The sequence below is a fragment of the Equus caballus genome, chromosome 25 (assembly GCF_041296265.1).
Source record: "Equus caballus isolate H_3958 breed thoroughbred chromosome 25, TB-T2T, whole genome shotgun sequence".
Taxonomy (NCBI): domain Eukaryota; kingdom Metazoa; phylum Chordata; class Mammalia; order Perissodactyla; family Equidae; genus Equus; species Equus caballus.
Genome location: NC_091708.1, coordinates 22,765,616 through 22,781,032, shown reverse-complemented (window position 1 = coordinate 22,781,032; position 15,417 = coordinate 22,765,616). Strand labels below are relative to the sequence as shown.

The 15,417-nt window shown below is 44.5% G+C and overlaps 1 protein-coding gene across 14 annotated transcripts in view; it reads left to right on the top strand.

Annotated features, from left to right (window-relative positions):
• EPB41L4B (erythrocyte membrane protein band 4.1 like 4B) overlaps positions 1 to 15,417 on the top strand; it is a 130,387-nt gene that overhangs the window by 87,841 nt on the left and 27,129 nt on the right. For all 14 annotated transcript variants that reach the window (XM_070251269.1, XM_070251267.1, XM_070251273.1 and 11 more), the window contains 5 exons: positions 4,200 to 4,414; positions 6,554 to 6,672; positions 11,740 to 11,865; positions 12,677 to 12,744; positions 15,255 to 15,353. In XM_070251269.1, coding sequence (XP_070107370.1) covers positions 4,200 to 4,414; positions 6,554 to 6,672; positions 11,740 to 11,865; positions 12,677 to 12,744; positions 15,255 to 15,353 — 627 coding nt within the window. The remainder of the gene's footprint in view (positions 1 to 4,199; positions 4,415 to 6,553; positions 6,673 to 11,739; positions 11,866 to 12,676; positions 12,745 to 15,254; positions 15,354 to 15,417) is intronic.

Sequence of the window (15,417 nt, the reverse complement as noted above, 5' to 3'; positions counted from 1 at the left end):
CAACCCTCAAATATGCAATACACTATTGTTAACTATAGTCACCATGCTGTACGTTCCATCCCCGTGACTTAATTTTACAACCAGAAGTTTGTATCTTTTGATTCCCTTCACTTATTTTGCCCACCCCGCCCCCTGCCTCTGCCAACCGCCAGTCTGTTCTCTCTATCTGTGAGCTTGGAAAAAACCACATAGCTTTAACTTGGAAAGACGTGTATATGATACCACTGCTCCATTCCAAGTCGTGGCAGACATCACTAATCAATCACAGTGCTCTTTCCTCCTGAGCTGGGCACAACTTCAGTATCCTTGATCTTGCTTTCCAACCAGAGAGAATCAGTTGGAGTTGGCATGAGAGATGATGTCTATTTGCTATTCCTCAGAAATTCTTACTCAAAGGTTTCCAGCTCTGCCTCCAGCCCTGGATGTTTACCACCAGATCTCTACTATGGGACATCTTTCCCCCTGGGTGTTCATTCCCTCATTCAGTGTAACCCATTTGAGGCTCAACCATAGTTTTCCCTTCTCCAGGCAGCCCTCACTCTCCACCTCTTTTTTTTCTATTAAGGCCATGCCATTTGCCTGTCTTCCAAGCTAAAAAAATTTGGAGTTTTCTGACCCCTCTGTATCTGTGTCCTCCCTTTCTCAAATCCTGCCCGTGCCCCCATCCTGTCACTGTCTTCCTTGCAATGTTTCTCTGACTTGTCCCTGCTGCCTAGATGAGCACAGCGCCCGTTCAGAGCTTTAATAGGCTGGCAGCAGTGAGCAAGAAGGGCAGGGTGGAGGACGAGCCTTAAGTTGTAAGGCCCCTCTCATCCTTCCAGGCTAAAGGGAATTTTCTCTGTTCTGAGCTCCCAGTGGCTGTGCCTCCTTAGGACAGATATTACTTTCAACATGTTTGAGAGACAGGAAAATGATGCCAGCAGGCTTTAGAGTCCACAGAGCTGCTGTCAAATCCCAGCTCCACAGTTTGATTAATCCTTTTCCCCCTCCCTCACTCCCTCCCTCTTCCTGCCCTCCTCCCTTCATCCCTCCTTCTGTCCTGGCTTCTTTTCCTTCCTTCCTTCCTTCCTTCCTTCCTTCCTTCCTTCCTTCCTTCCATCAGATATTTATGGAGCACCTACCATGTGCCAAGCAAAGATCTCTACCTCTATAAAAGAGGGTATTTTAGGTAAAATAGCAGCACAGTGCCTGGAGCAGAGCAAGTACTGAATAAATAGTTGGGGGAAAGGATGAGTGTCAGACCTGGAAATGCACCCGGAAATCGCCTGACCCACCTCATGTTACAGAGGAGGAAACTGAGGCCCAGAGCAACTGTCCAAGGTTCCACCACAAAGTTGGGGCAGAACTAAGACTAGAAACCAGGTGTTTCAGCTACAAGTCAGTGCACTTTCTGCTGCCCCCACGGGGAGGGTGGATCCCCTGGGTTGTGTTTCAGGTTGGGGAGGTGAGGCTGGACTGTGACCTCCAGGAGCCAACATCACACCTTCTTCCATATCCTTACACACTCACAAAATGTAAGACTGTCCTGAGCCAGGCTGGGTGGACCAGAGCCCCAGCTCATGGGGGGCACCCAGTGCCATTTCTTCTGGGATGTATCCTGCATCCGCAGTGGAACCCTCCTCCAGCCCTCCTTTCCCCAGTGCCCCAAGCGTCAGGCCTGGAAGCCTTGCTCACGCTGCTTCAGAAATATCCCAGAGGGACTCTCACCTCAGTCCGTCCATTGAGTTAGTCCGGGCCCTGTCCTGTCGCACTCTTCTAAAGGAGAGACTGGAGTCTCTCTCCCAGCAGACCAACCTCTCCACAGCACTCCGTAGGAACTTTCTACACTGTCACTCCAATCATGTCATGCCCTCACTTAAACCCTTTCCAGGGTGCCTTCTGCCCTCAAGATAACCTGGCATGCTTAACTCTTCATAAGTGGCCCTAGCTTGACTTCTTAGCCTCGCCTCCTGCTACTTTGCTCCTCATTCCCTCTCCTCCAGCCTCCTGCTATTTCAACCACCATTCCTTTGCTCTTACTATTTCTTAGGCCTATAAGAGCCATTTCTACCTTTTCATTTGAAAGAAGTTCCGCAAAAAACAACAAAGTAACATGCCTCCACTGATTTAGATTGTGCAGGTGACAAATGGGAGAAACCCAACTATGTCAAGCAAAAATAAATGAATAAATAAATCAGAAAAAAAATTTATTGAGCCTTGTAATTGAGAAGTTCCATGGCAGAACCAGCTTCAGGCATAGCTGTAACCAGGAGCTCAAGTGATACCATTAGGGTTTTTCTTTCTCTTCATCTACCCTTAACCTCTGCTTTTCTTGTCTCCCTGTGCACATTGGGCCTCATTCTCACAGATACTTCTTTTTTGTGTCCAGGGAAGATAGTCACAAGTAGCCTTAATTTATATCATCCTTATAGCCCGAGCCAACTTGTCCTTTAAGCATAGTAGACCCAGTGCCTTGGGCCCACAGTGCTCTTAGGGGCCCACAAAAATGTTTTAGAAGAAAAAACTTCTTTAAACGAATTTTTTTTAGCTGAAGAACATAGTTTAATATATGATATTAATATATTCATTTTTATACAAACAGTCATAAAATAGAATTTTTCATGTATTTTTTTCTAGAGAGGAGATGAAAGCAAAAGTACTTAGGGCCCACAAAAGTTGCAATAAGGCCCTGCTTAGCTCTCAAAAAGGAACAGAGACCCTCTCAGTTTCCGTGTGTTAAACCTTAGAGGAAATTCTGTCCCTAATCAGGTCGCATCCCAGAATAAATCACTCCGCCTAGAAGGATGGAGAACTCTGGCCAGGCTTGAGTCTCAGGCCCCCTCTTGGGGGAAGTATCAACCTCATACAAACACAAGGAATGGGGTTTCTTGTAAGAAAGAGGATTCTGTTTCAAGAATGTCCACCAAAGCTTGGCTGTCTCCCCCGAATGCTCCCTCCCTTATGACGCCTTCCGTGACGTCTTCACGTCTCCCAGAACTAGTTGCCTCCCCTCTGTGCTCCCTTAGCAGCTGTTCTAGTGTGAGTGTAACTGACTACATCACAGAGTTTTCCGCACTGGGATGTGAGCTCCTTGAAGGCAGAGCAAAGGAGTAGGCCGTAGAAATCTGGTCTGCAGGAATGTGCAGAGAGAGGGTTAGTTGTGCAACAGAGGGTGAGGAGAAGACCTGTAATCTGAGTCTTAAAGGCTGGAAGGCTTCTTGGAGGAAAGGGTGTTTTTGCTGGGTTGAGGGATGTGGAAGGACTCCAGGGGGCAGAAGGAGGTGAAAGGCACCAGGATCAGAAGGACTTATGGTGTAGAGAAGAATATAGCAGGAGGTGAGCTGAGAAGAGAATGGGACAAGATCACGGAGGGCGCTGAGTGACACGTAAAGGAATTTGGATTTTCTCCTGCAATCCTGGGCTCTTAACGTTAGTCCCCAGAGGGCCTGTAAAGGGCCTGAAATTGAGTGTGGAGTATTGCATCTTGGTGCCTTTTTCTGCAGGGAAGCTCCATGGTTTTCATCAGATTTCCAAAGGGGTCTCTGTCTTCAAATGGTTAAGAATCCCTAGTAATGGAGAGGTTTTCCAGCTCCTGAAGCGAGGAGTGCCGTGCTCTGGAACGCAGTCAGAACAGCACCCTGGCTGCTGCTCAGTGGAAGATGGGGTGCAGGAGAGAGTCGAGGCAGGAAGAGCTGTTAGGAGTCTGTTTCAGGAGTCTAAGTGGAAGGTGACATGGGCTTCAAACAGCGTTAATATTGGTAGAAACAGAAAGGAGCAACTGGAATTAAAAGACGTCGTAACAGTGAAATTAACAGGCGCTTTCAGCGTGGCGGGGGTGATGGAGAGGAAGAGACAGTAACTCCGAGACTTCTAGTTTGTATCATGATCTTGTCGTAGGATGGTTAACAAATTATTTTTTTTATGATTGCTTTATATTTCTTCCTCCTGTTGACAGAATGTCTTTTTTTAATAGAAATTATTTAATTTCAAAGTTAAGAATTTTTTAAGGCTTAAAGTCTCTGCTCTATGTAAATTTTGACTTTCTGCTTTTCCTTTGAGCGCAGTGTTACCATTGTGTCCTGTTCGACCATAACCCTGTGGATCAATCTGTTGAACCTATTTCTCTTGGTTTTTAATGCTTAGAGAACATCTTTTAAAGTACACTCAGGAATATCAAGGCTCTTTGCTTTTCTAAATCCCGACTTTGACGCCCTCCACAGCTACCCGCTCCCTTCCCCAGGGCTCAGCAGCTCGGACCGGCTGCCTTTTGGCATCGAGGAGAACGGGGGCACACCGTTCACTACCAAAGCTTCGGGAAGGCACCACCACCACCATCACCAGCACCAGCACCATCCAAACTATGGCCTCTCGCTGACCCTGGAGAACAAGGAGGGGCCTTTGAGGTCCCCAAACTCTAGCAGTAAATCCCTTACGAGTGAGTAGGGGTGCAGGGGGTGGGGGTGGGGAGGGGCAGCGATGCTACAGGGCCTGGCGGGCTTCCCTAGATCTTCAAGGCAGACCCTTTCAGTGCAGCCTGGAACGGTGGGAATATGGTGCTGGGTCACCAGGTCTGGGCAAGAGCAGACAGGAGCCTTGTGCATTTAGGCAGGAGCTACTCGGGGATTATGGTTTACCAGGAATCTCTGATTTCATTACCATGTGGCGACCCTCTCTCCACCTCATGCCTTAGCAGATCTCTGCTTCCATGGTATCCAGCACGGGCTCAAAGCAATGGCAAAGAGCAAGAGGGGAGTGAGGTGGCTAGACTCTGTACTTTCCTAATTACAGGAAAACTGACTCTGTCCCGTTTCTGACGTCCCTCTTCTGACAGCAAGGTGACGTCAGGTAGATCCAGTGCACAGTTACAGGTCCCAGTGAGAGAAGTTATGGAAAGAGAGAGTTAGCAGTTGGAAACATTTTTAGCAATATGATGGTGATTTTCTATCTGTGAAAACTAATTAAAAATGTGGGCTTGGATTTTGTATGTCTATTATTTTTATTTTTCTAAAAATTCACTTTTATTATATTTTACTAAAGAATTGGGCTGTGACAGACTAGGGGGAAGGAACCAGTTCTTTATCATATATGGTTTGAAAAAGCACTGAAGTCGAGGCCAGAGTCAAAAGGCTTCGATGCTAATTCTCATTGTTAAGCCAAGTCCCCGTTGGAGCCTCAGTTTTCTCATCTATGAAATGGGGTAGAAGGTGTCGAGATGATGGCCAGGAAGCTTCCAGCTCTGACATTTCATGAGTCTTTGAGCTGGTGAAAGCGTGAGCCAATGAGCCTTCACATGTAAGCCACGGGGAACAATTCTGGGTTGGCTGAGCCAGAAATGGGAACTCATCACGAACTTGGTTTTGAAGAATCAGAACTCTGCCCTAGTCGCTATCTACACGGCCCTTGCCCTAGGCCACAGCTCATCCTTTTGTAACTGGATAACTGTAACAGCCCCCAAGGGGCACCGCGCCAGCACAATGGCCGTATTGTAGCTGCGAAAGGAAGAGCTCTCACCAGATAGCTCTGACCCAATCAATGCCTTAAGACCTTTCCACAGTTCTTCACTGTCCTGGGATAAAACCCACACTTCTGAGCATGACCACACACAGCCTTCACAGCCTGGCGCCTGCCCAGGTCTCCAGCCTCCCCACCCCACTCCTCGGAACACTCTAGCCACATGGAAATACTCTCCTTTCACCAAATACTGTGCTGTGTCCCACCTCCGTCCTTTGCACCTGCTGTTCCTTCTGCCTGCAGTGCTTTTCTCCACCCTGGTGAACTCCTACACATCCTTCAGGAACCAGCTCACATGTTGTCAGTGATACTTTCTCTAATACCCCTCTGTGAGCCCCAGCTTTGGGGTGCCTTCCTTCATGCTCCTATAGTAATTAAATAATCTTTTTATGACTTATTTGGAGTATCTGCACATGTCTGTCTGTCTCTCCAACTAGACGAAAATTGTCTCGTTCATCTCTTTATTCCAGCTCCCCAGATCCCAACTGCTAACAAGACATGGCACAAACTTTACTATGTAATGAGTGTTTAATATTTAATGAATATTTAATATATTAATGGTAAATACGAGCTAGTGAGAGGAGGGGTGGCTAACTAATCCAGAGTAGCCAGAAATCAAAATCAATGAGTTTGATTTCACAAATATAGCATGGTTTTTAAGGGCACATTCCTATGCCTGTTAGCCTCAACATTCATCTTTCCAGCTTGTATAGTGCTTTCCCATTAATAAAGCATTTGTACATGAATGGCCTCACTTAATATTCACAGCAACCTTACAAGGCAAGTAATTTTATTTTCATTTTTAAATGGCTCAGAGGCTCAGAGAGGTAAAGTGACTTGCCCAAAGCCACCCAGTTCATAGATCGGGGAGTTCGACCTTGAAACCTTGACCTTACATGTTCTCACATCCAGTCAGTTAGCATATATTTGAGAGGGTCAAGCTGTGGGAGGAGAAGGCAGGCAGAAAGGGCACTCGGGGTCAGGCTCTGGCAAGCATCTTCTATCACCTGTATCTCTCTGTTCTTTCAATCTTTCCTTATTCATTCCCCTTGGCCGCTTGTAGAACTGAGTCCAGGAGCTCCTGCCCTGTTCAGCGAAGCCGCTACCCATCTAAAGAAGCTGGAACTGGAAACTGTGAAGGCTGCTGGACCCTGGCCTGCTCTGCACATCAACATCAATAAGGTGCCGAGGACCAGAGCTGGGCGATGGACCTGGGGCTGGCATCAAAACTCGGATTACTACCCTGGCCTGCCTCCTAAATCGTGTGCCTTTGTCTTGGAGGGATTTCTACCCAGTCTCTCCTGACATATCTGCTCAGCGTGTCTCTTAGGAGCAAAGAGTCCCTCACATTCTTCTCGGGTGAATTACAGCATTAGGCGTTGCCCTCAGTACTGAGGCCCACAGGCTGGATCTGCCTGTCAGTGGTCTCTCCCTCCTTCTAATTGAAAGTTTCATGAGAGAAGGATCCACATTTATCTCCTTCCATTTTTACCCCTCTGTATGAGTCTGCTCAGGCTGCCATAACAATATACCGTAGACCAGGCGGCTTAAACAACAAATACTCATTTCTCACGGTTCTGGAGGCTGAGAAGTCCAACATCAAGGTGCCAGCTGATTTGGCTCCCTAGTGAGGGCTCTCTTCCTGGCTTGCAGATGGCCGCCTTCTTGCTGCATCCCCGCTTACTGGGACAGAGAATCTTTCTTTGTTCTTTTTCATATAAAGCTACTAATTCCATCATGAGGGACCCACCCCATGACCTCATCTAAATCTAATTACTTCTCAAAGGCCCCATCTCCAAATACCATCCCATTGGAGGCTAGGCCTTCAAACTAGGAATGAGGGGGACACAGTTCAGTCCATGGGGCCTTCTGTCCCTCTCTGACAGTGCCTGGCACACAGTAGATGTTTAGTGACTGTTTGCTGATGGAAGGAGGGAAGGATTGAAAGGAGGGAGTGAAGGAAAGAGGGACAGACAGGGCAGAAGCCAAGCTCTCTTTTGACTAGGCCCGTTCTTAGGTCCAAACTGGCAGCCTTATGAAAGCCAGCGTTTACCTTAGAACTGTAGAATGCTGGCGCTGGGTTTGATCTGTGAGTTAGTTCCACCGTCTCACTGTCTGAGACCAGAAGAAGGGAAATGACTTTCTCAAGGTCACGCAGCTGGGGCTGAATCCTTGGGCTCCTGACTCCCAGTCCAGTGCCCTTTGAACTCCAGAATGCTTCTTCATTTTCTACACCAGGATTTCTCAAATTCAGCGCTAGTGACATTTGGGGCTGATAATTCTTTTTTGGGGTGGTGGACTGTCCTGTGCGTTGTGAGATGTTTTGCAGCATCCCTGAGCTCTGAACTGGATGCAAGTAGCACCGCCCCCCATCTGGTTATGACAACTGAAATTGTCTCCAGACATTGCCACATGTCCCCTGAAGGACAAAATCGCCCCTAGTTGTACTATTGGACACATTTTAATTTTAAAAACCCATGAAGGAATAGTCTTCTTCCCTCCTGGGGCATGTCTTCCACTCTGATGCTTAGCTTTGCCCCTTTATAAGAGGGAGTAGGAAGCTTCTCTCCTTACCCGCGCTGGCAAGCCTGGGAAGGTCACCTCCTCCCTGGGCTGTTCCTCCACTCCAGCCAGCCCTCTAGCCTACACTAGACCTCCAGGATTTCTCAGAAGACCCTCACTCTCTTGCGCTCCCCATGCCCCCTGAGAGCAGCCTAAAGTCCCTTTGATCACTAATGGGCCCCAACTTTAAGGCCCCACTCGCCCACTTTTTCTTCTATACCACCCTCGCTGATGGCCAGCTAGAAAAAATTCCTCTTGCTGGGCGGTACTTATATTCATTCAATCAACAAATCTGTATTGAGCAGGCGGTATTGGGGCTGGGGAGTCAACCCAATACATCCTGTGTCCCCTGGGTTGGTCTCTTAGTTTCTTGATTTTCAACTTTTCTTCTGCAATACACACAATAAATGGTTTTAACAGGGGCTTACCCAGAGTTTGACAAAATCCAAAAATATTTTGCAAGGCAGTATAGCATATAGCAACAGAGAACTCACAAGCTCTGTGTAATTTGTAGTTGCCGTGAATATCGGTGGAACGTCAACAGTGGTGGCTTGTTCTGGGTTAAGGCATAGCTGAGACAGCTATGAGTTATTGAGCATTTCCCTGGAGCTCAGGCTGTAACTCAACTCCCCTCTTTTCTCCTCCACTCGAACAGATAAGCAAGTATGCTAGAGTGATGTCATATAACCTTGACTTTGTCCCAACACATAACCAAAGTATATTACTTCATACTATGATTTATCGTTAATAAAACATGCCTTGCAGCAGCCCTCACAACATATCATGATACCGTAATGAAGAATCAAAGTTTTTGATGGCTTGGAAGTTTTTTTCCAGCCTCAAGGATGGAGAATCCTCTGATGCTTCTAAGGTTTGGATAAGTTCCTGTTCTTGATTTAATGGTGAGCTGACATTTTCATTGCTCAATTCCACAATTTTACCCAAAATTATTACAGGAATTTAAATCTCATCAAATTTCAAATGTGTAAACAATTGTTAAAAAGCATCTGATCATTTCTTTATCCCCAATGATATCTGCAAACAGAGGGATTATTTCCAACTATAATAATATCAAAACCCAATTATCATTCATTTATACATTTTGAAATCTGTATTTCCATATTGAATAGTAAGGCATCTTTCCACAATTCAGATTGAATGTAAAATACCAAATATGGTCATGCAAAAGAGAGAAAGCATAACATTCTTGGAGCCATCCTCCAGGCTGGAACTGTGGTCTTTCTGTAATCCAGATGTTTCTCTCTCACAGAGACGCCTTCTATGCAAACATATTCACAGAATGATACTCAAATTTTCCAAAATTTATATTGGTCTTTACCTAAGTCAATTCATAGGACTGAATAGTAGCTCCTGCTTTGTCAGAACAGGAACAAACCAATTTGAATTTTATGTCCAAAAAGCATTTTAGAATTACTAAAATCAAGGGGAAAATCGATGCTAAATTCTCATTATTTTCTTATTTTGTCTGTGTTCAATTTTTTAAAAATCGGTCTTTGGTCATTACTGTCAGTATGACTATATCCCCTAAAGCAATTTTCAAAAACCTCAAATGGGCTTTAGAACCAATTTAATTTTTGTATCTCAACATATCATTCTAAAAAATTAAATCTAATTGAAAAATTTGCTCTTTATACACCAGTGAAAACATCCATGCTAGTATTAAACAATTATCTTAATGTAACAGGTTTTACAAACACAAGGTAAATTATCCTAAAGTTATACTGTAAAGGTCACATCTCAAAAGAAATAAATTACTTAATTTGCTTTTTGGAGAATGCTAAGTATTGTACGATAACGATTCCAGTCAAAGAGTCTGTTTTCTTTATACCCAACTTGATGGTTTAGGATCGTTAGTGTCCTCGTATCTGATGCTCTTTTCTAGTAATATTTCTTTTCTAATATGAATCTAGAATCTAAGAATCTAACATGAACAAGCCATTCATATCTTTTTTTCTCATTTGATCATCATGATAATCTTATGCAGAAAGAAATAGAGACCAGAGAGGATAAGGGAGCCAGTATGGCTGAGTGGTCAAGAGCTCTAGCTTTGAAGTCGCGCAGTCCTGGGTGTGAATCTTGGCTCTTCTGCAAACTTTCTGTGTGACCTTGGACGAGTGACTTGCCATCTCTCTGCTTTGTTCTTGTCTGTAAAATGGGGAGAGTGACAGTATCTACCTCCGAATGGGATGGTTGAATGAGAGGATTCAATGAGATGTGCATGTGAAATGCTCTGTCAATGCCAGGCCCATAGTAAGCTCTCAGTAAATGTGAGCTCCTGGCATTATGTTTCTTTTTATCATCACCACCATCATCATCTTTTTTTTTTTTTTATGGTGCTAGTAAAGGAAAGAGCTGTGGTTCAAATCCAGGTCTTTTGTCTGCTTATCTTGCTGTCACATGAAATTGCTGCATTCTGCTTGTTCTACCAAATGCTCCTCTATGCATTTGGAGGTCCCCCTGGAAAACCACATTCTGTGCCCTCTTTTCTTTATTAAATGATGTTGACCAGCCAGTTGCCCTATTCTTCCTCTAGGACTTTATAATACTCCTACTATGTGTACCAAGGTGCTCCCTGGGTGAATGGTTGGATGAGATTAATTTTGGAACTTGCAGAATTTGAGGCCCCTAGAACATTTTATTCTTGCCCTGGTACATTGAGGCTAACATGCCACATTCAGTCCTGATATCACTGAAGTGACTTTTAGTGATCCTGTGTCTTGTATCTTTCTTATTAAACACACGTCTCTTCTACTGATAACTACATACATTATAAGCTTATTCAGTAGGTACTCACTGACACCTGCGGTATGCTGAGCCCCATATTAGCCCTGGGATATGCAATGGCCCCGATAGGCATGGTTCACAATAAGACATTATTTCCTAGAGTGTGGTGTGTGTACCATCAAAGATGATTTCAGGTTATATATATGGATGAGTATTTTTAGGAGTGATGTAATTATCATACTGTATTTTATAATGAATATAATAGTCACCAACCCTATGATTTCAAAGATATTATTGCTTAGGTCATGTCTAAAATAGGTAGTCCCAGGGTAATCCACCTTAACTGGATCATATCAATTATAGGTACCCATTCAGTTAATACACGGGAAATGGCAAAAATAGTAAAGGTGGTGCCAAATGATTGAAGTCTGAGACACTCTACCGTGAGGTAACATAGGTAGAAATTTCCCATTGAGAATCAAATATTCAGCAAGATTTATTGTAAAATATCAATGAAGATTTTGTGTTCTTTTGCTTGACCCAATGCGTCTCAGAATTGAATGTTGGTATGTAAGAGGTAGGAGTTATGGGGGAAAGAGCACTGCATGGGGGTGCCGGAAACTGGAAGCTTCAGTCCTGGTTGGGCCACTGGCTTTAGTTGCATGACTCCGCACGACCCTCTTCTCTTTGAAACTTGCCCCAGTCTTCTGGCTCACGGGCTTCCTAATACATCCTCTCCCTGCTTCCCACAAGAGGGAGAGGACATGCTGGTGAATCCTTTGCAAAGAGTAAAAGCATTCGTACAAATAGAAGGAGTTGATATCGCCTTGGTCTATGTGTTTAAGTCTATGTGTTATTTGCAGTTATGACTGATGGGAAAAATTAATGTATGTGTTTTCTTCTTTGTTTACAATCTGTTGCGTGTATTTCGGTTCGTGACAGGCTGAAGAAAAGAAAGTTTCGGAGAAGACTCTTCAGACCCCGATTTTGCCTTCCCCTGTGGCCGATCACGTGAAGTGTAACATTTTGAAAGCCCAGCTGGAGAATGCCTCTCGAGCGAGCGCCCAGGTGCGCGGAGCGTGTGCATTCCTTTGATTTCATGTCACGGGATTTCCTCAAAGCCACATAGAAGAAAGAGGCACTCTAGGATTGAGACATGCCGTGTCAGTCAGGGTCCAGTCGGGAGACAGGAACCACATCTATGTGAACAGAGATTTTAATATAAAGAGTTATTAACTGATGTCAAGTTATTAATTGGGTAACTGTATTTTGTCATGGGTGTAAGGGCCGCAGACTGCTGCATCTCCCATTGACCTCCTGCGTGTTCAGTAGACGTGGTGGCCAAGTGGGTGTCCCTTCTTCCCCCATCATTCTTTGTGGGACTCACCACAGGGAGGAGGACAAGGCTTCTATCGAAATCCTATGATGTGAGTCCTCCCAGGCTTGTCACACTGACATGAAAAGACAGATTCCAAAATCCTTTGTAAGCTGTGAGTGGTAGTGAGCATAGAGCTGATTATTATTCCTGATCTAAAATGTGAGGTGGGGGATTAAACCGTGGGTTTGGTTTTTCCCACACGATCCCCTTTTTCATTCAAGCATGAGCTGGCACAGAGCAGTGCTCAATAAAAGTATGAATACAAGCATTGATTGCATCTGAACAATTCTTAATTCCCATGATGGGGAATGACTCAAGAAAACATTTTTTTTGTTAACTTACATAAACACTAGAGAAAATTTGTTATTGACTGGGTACTTCATGAACTCCCTCTGTGATCCACCTTCACATTTCTATAATGCTTTGAATTTAGGAGAAGTGAAGACATTTTTGCATGCCAAGGTATTCAGTTTTGACTAACCTGCCTGTTTTCTTTAACAGGTTGGAAAGGAGGAATCAACGTTTGTAAATATCAATAAGAAATCCAGTCTTCAGGACACTAATGTAAGGTCTGTTGCTTCTTGTTTGAATGGGGAAACATATTCTCTGTATCATCAACATTGTCCTCGAAACATTACTCTGAGGGCATTTACTAAGAAAGTCAGGGAGAGAAAAGAAAACTGAAGAGAATGTGAGCCTGAAGGGATAGAAAAAGGCTGACTGAAACAACTTCCTATATTCCTCAAAAATGCTGCTCATTCCCAGTTTTAACGTTTCTACCTGTTACTACAACAAAGAAATCACTTTGAGTTACTTCTCAGGTGTGTAGATCTGACCTTGTCGTTCCCCTGCTTAAAGTCCTTTAAAGGCCCCACTTTGCTCTCAGAGTGGAGCCCAGACTCCTTAACAGAGCACGAGAGGTCCTTTACGACCTGGCTTCTGCTCACTGTCGTAGCTCAATTCATCACCCTTTCCTCGGTCTGTTGACATGCCCCTCAAACTGAGGTCCTTGAGAGTGTTAGAACCACAGATGTCCTTTCAAGCTTCTAGCCTACCACCACCCCAAACCCAGAGGAAAACCTGCCTCCTCTGAGAGCAGAAACTCTTTTCCTCTCAGCCCAAGTGAGTAATAACCTATGGATCATGGCGGCCCCGTTACCACCTTGGGGGTCTGCTCACACTGGCAGGGTCTCCCTAGGGTAGTGTTTCCTAAAATGAGTTCAAGAGTCACTGATCAATCTGTTGTTAAAAACACAGACTGTTGGGTCCTACTCCAGACCTTTCAGATCCTTTCAAGGGGGTGGGGGGCAGTGGGGACAAGAATCAGAATTTCAGCAAGCACCCCGGGTGATCCAGGAACCACTGTTTTGGGGAATTCTTATACTTGATGCTAAAAATAAAAACAAATATTTCTCTATGTCATCTTATGATGCCCATTCCATGTTCTTGGTATAAATTTGTCTTACTCCAGAGGCACGTACCCAGCTGCCTCCTGGACTTTTCAAAACTCCAGCTCATCTCTTCCCACCCTAACACACCATCCCTTCACTTACTTTCCAGTTTGGGGTAATGGCCTTATTACCTACCTGTTAGCCAGACCTGACACCTGGGAATCCTTGACTCTCTCCTACTTCACTCCCTCATCTAATTGGTCACCAAGTCCTGCCAATTTGACTTTCATATTATTTCTCACATCATCCTCTCCTCTCCATGACCCTAACCCCACCCTACCTCAAGTCCTTACCATCTCTCTTCCTGGACAACTCCTGCGACAGTCTTCTGAGAGGCTCCCGGCTGGCCTCCTTTCGCCAGCATCCTCTTTGTTGTTCTAAGGACCATTCTAAAATGCAAGTCTGACTATGCCACTTCCTTGCCTGAAACCTTTGGTGACTGCCATTGCCTCCAGTGTAAACACCCCAGCCTGAGGCCCCTCATGACCTGGCCCTGCTTCCCGCTCTGGTCTCAATCGCCTGCTCTTCTCCTGGGACCTTACCCATCAGTAGTTCTGGTGCCTTGCATTCTGCCAGGTCTCCACTCGGTCTCCCACCTTGGAAGTCGTCCCTCCAGCTGGTTAAGTGTAAGCTCCATTAAGCTCTCCAGATACCAACCATTCCACCCGAGCAAAGTTATGTGGTCCCCTACGAGACCGTGCCTTCTTCCGGGGACTACGTTCAGTTGACTCTGGGATCCTGGTTTAAGGAAATCATGAACCTGGAATACATTGACCCCAATTCTTTATTTGCTCATTCACGTGTTTATTCAACAAACATGTATCAGGCACTGGCCACATACCTATCACCATATTAGGCACTGAGCAGAAGAGAAATGGAGGCCCGGACATGTTCATTGACTTGTGAGAGGTCCCTTGCTGATCACCTCAACTTATTTTGATGCCCTTTGACCCCAGAAGGCATTTCTGTTTTTTTGAGTGAAATTAGTCATGACCCACTACACAAATGTGTGAAAGCTTTTCCTTAAAATCACTGTTCTGAGTAGGGCCCATTGGTTAGCTGGCATAATTTCTTGAGGAAATGTAAAAGTGAAACAATTTTAACATTTTCACTTGTATGGAGAATTAAAACATTTTAGAGCAAGTCTTGAAGGTCTTCTGATTTTGCATTTTTCACGTTAAATACTCTCTCGTTCTTTATCTTTTTTTTTTTTTAACACATTCATGCTGTGTTTAAAACAAAATAGCTACCAGATTACTTGTAAGTAAAAATCGGTTATCCACAGGTTTTTCTTTATTCATTTTACTCGCAAAACCTGCCCATAAACCAAACCCTGATATTGGAGGTGGGTGTTTTTGGCAGGGAAATTTTACGTGGTACCCCAGCTATGTTTAGTTCCCACTTGCTATAATTTCTTCTCTATGATTGTTTAATTATTTTTTGTTTTTGGATTTTCTATGGTATTTTTAATAATTGTATTTAATAAGTAGAGTGAAGAGGAGAAAAAATGGACACCTTGACTATCAATGTTATCAAGATATAAATTAACTGATAAGGCACTCCCTATGGCCAAAACAAGATTCTAAGCCTTTTTGTTGGTGTTGTTCTGTGTTTTGGTGTGTCTCCAGGAGTCCTATTCCTATACGTGTGGAAACTACCCAACCAGCTGTGGAAAAGCCGGAAATCAAGCCTCCTCGAGTGAGGAAGTTAACGAGACAATACAGTTTGTGAGTTCTATACTGCATGTTTTTCAGTTATAACAACAGAAGAGATACTATGTGTTTAGTTATA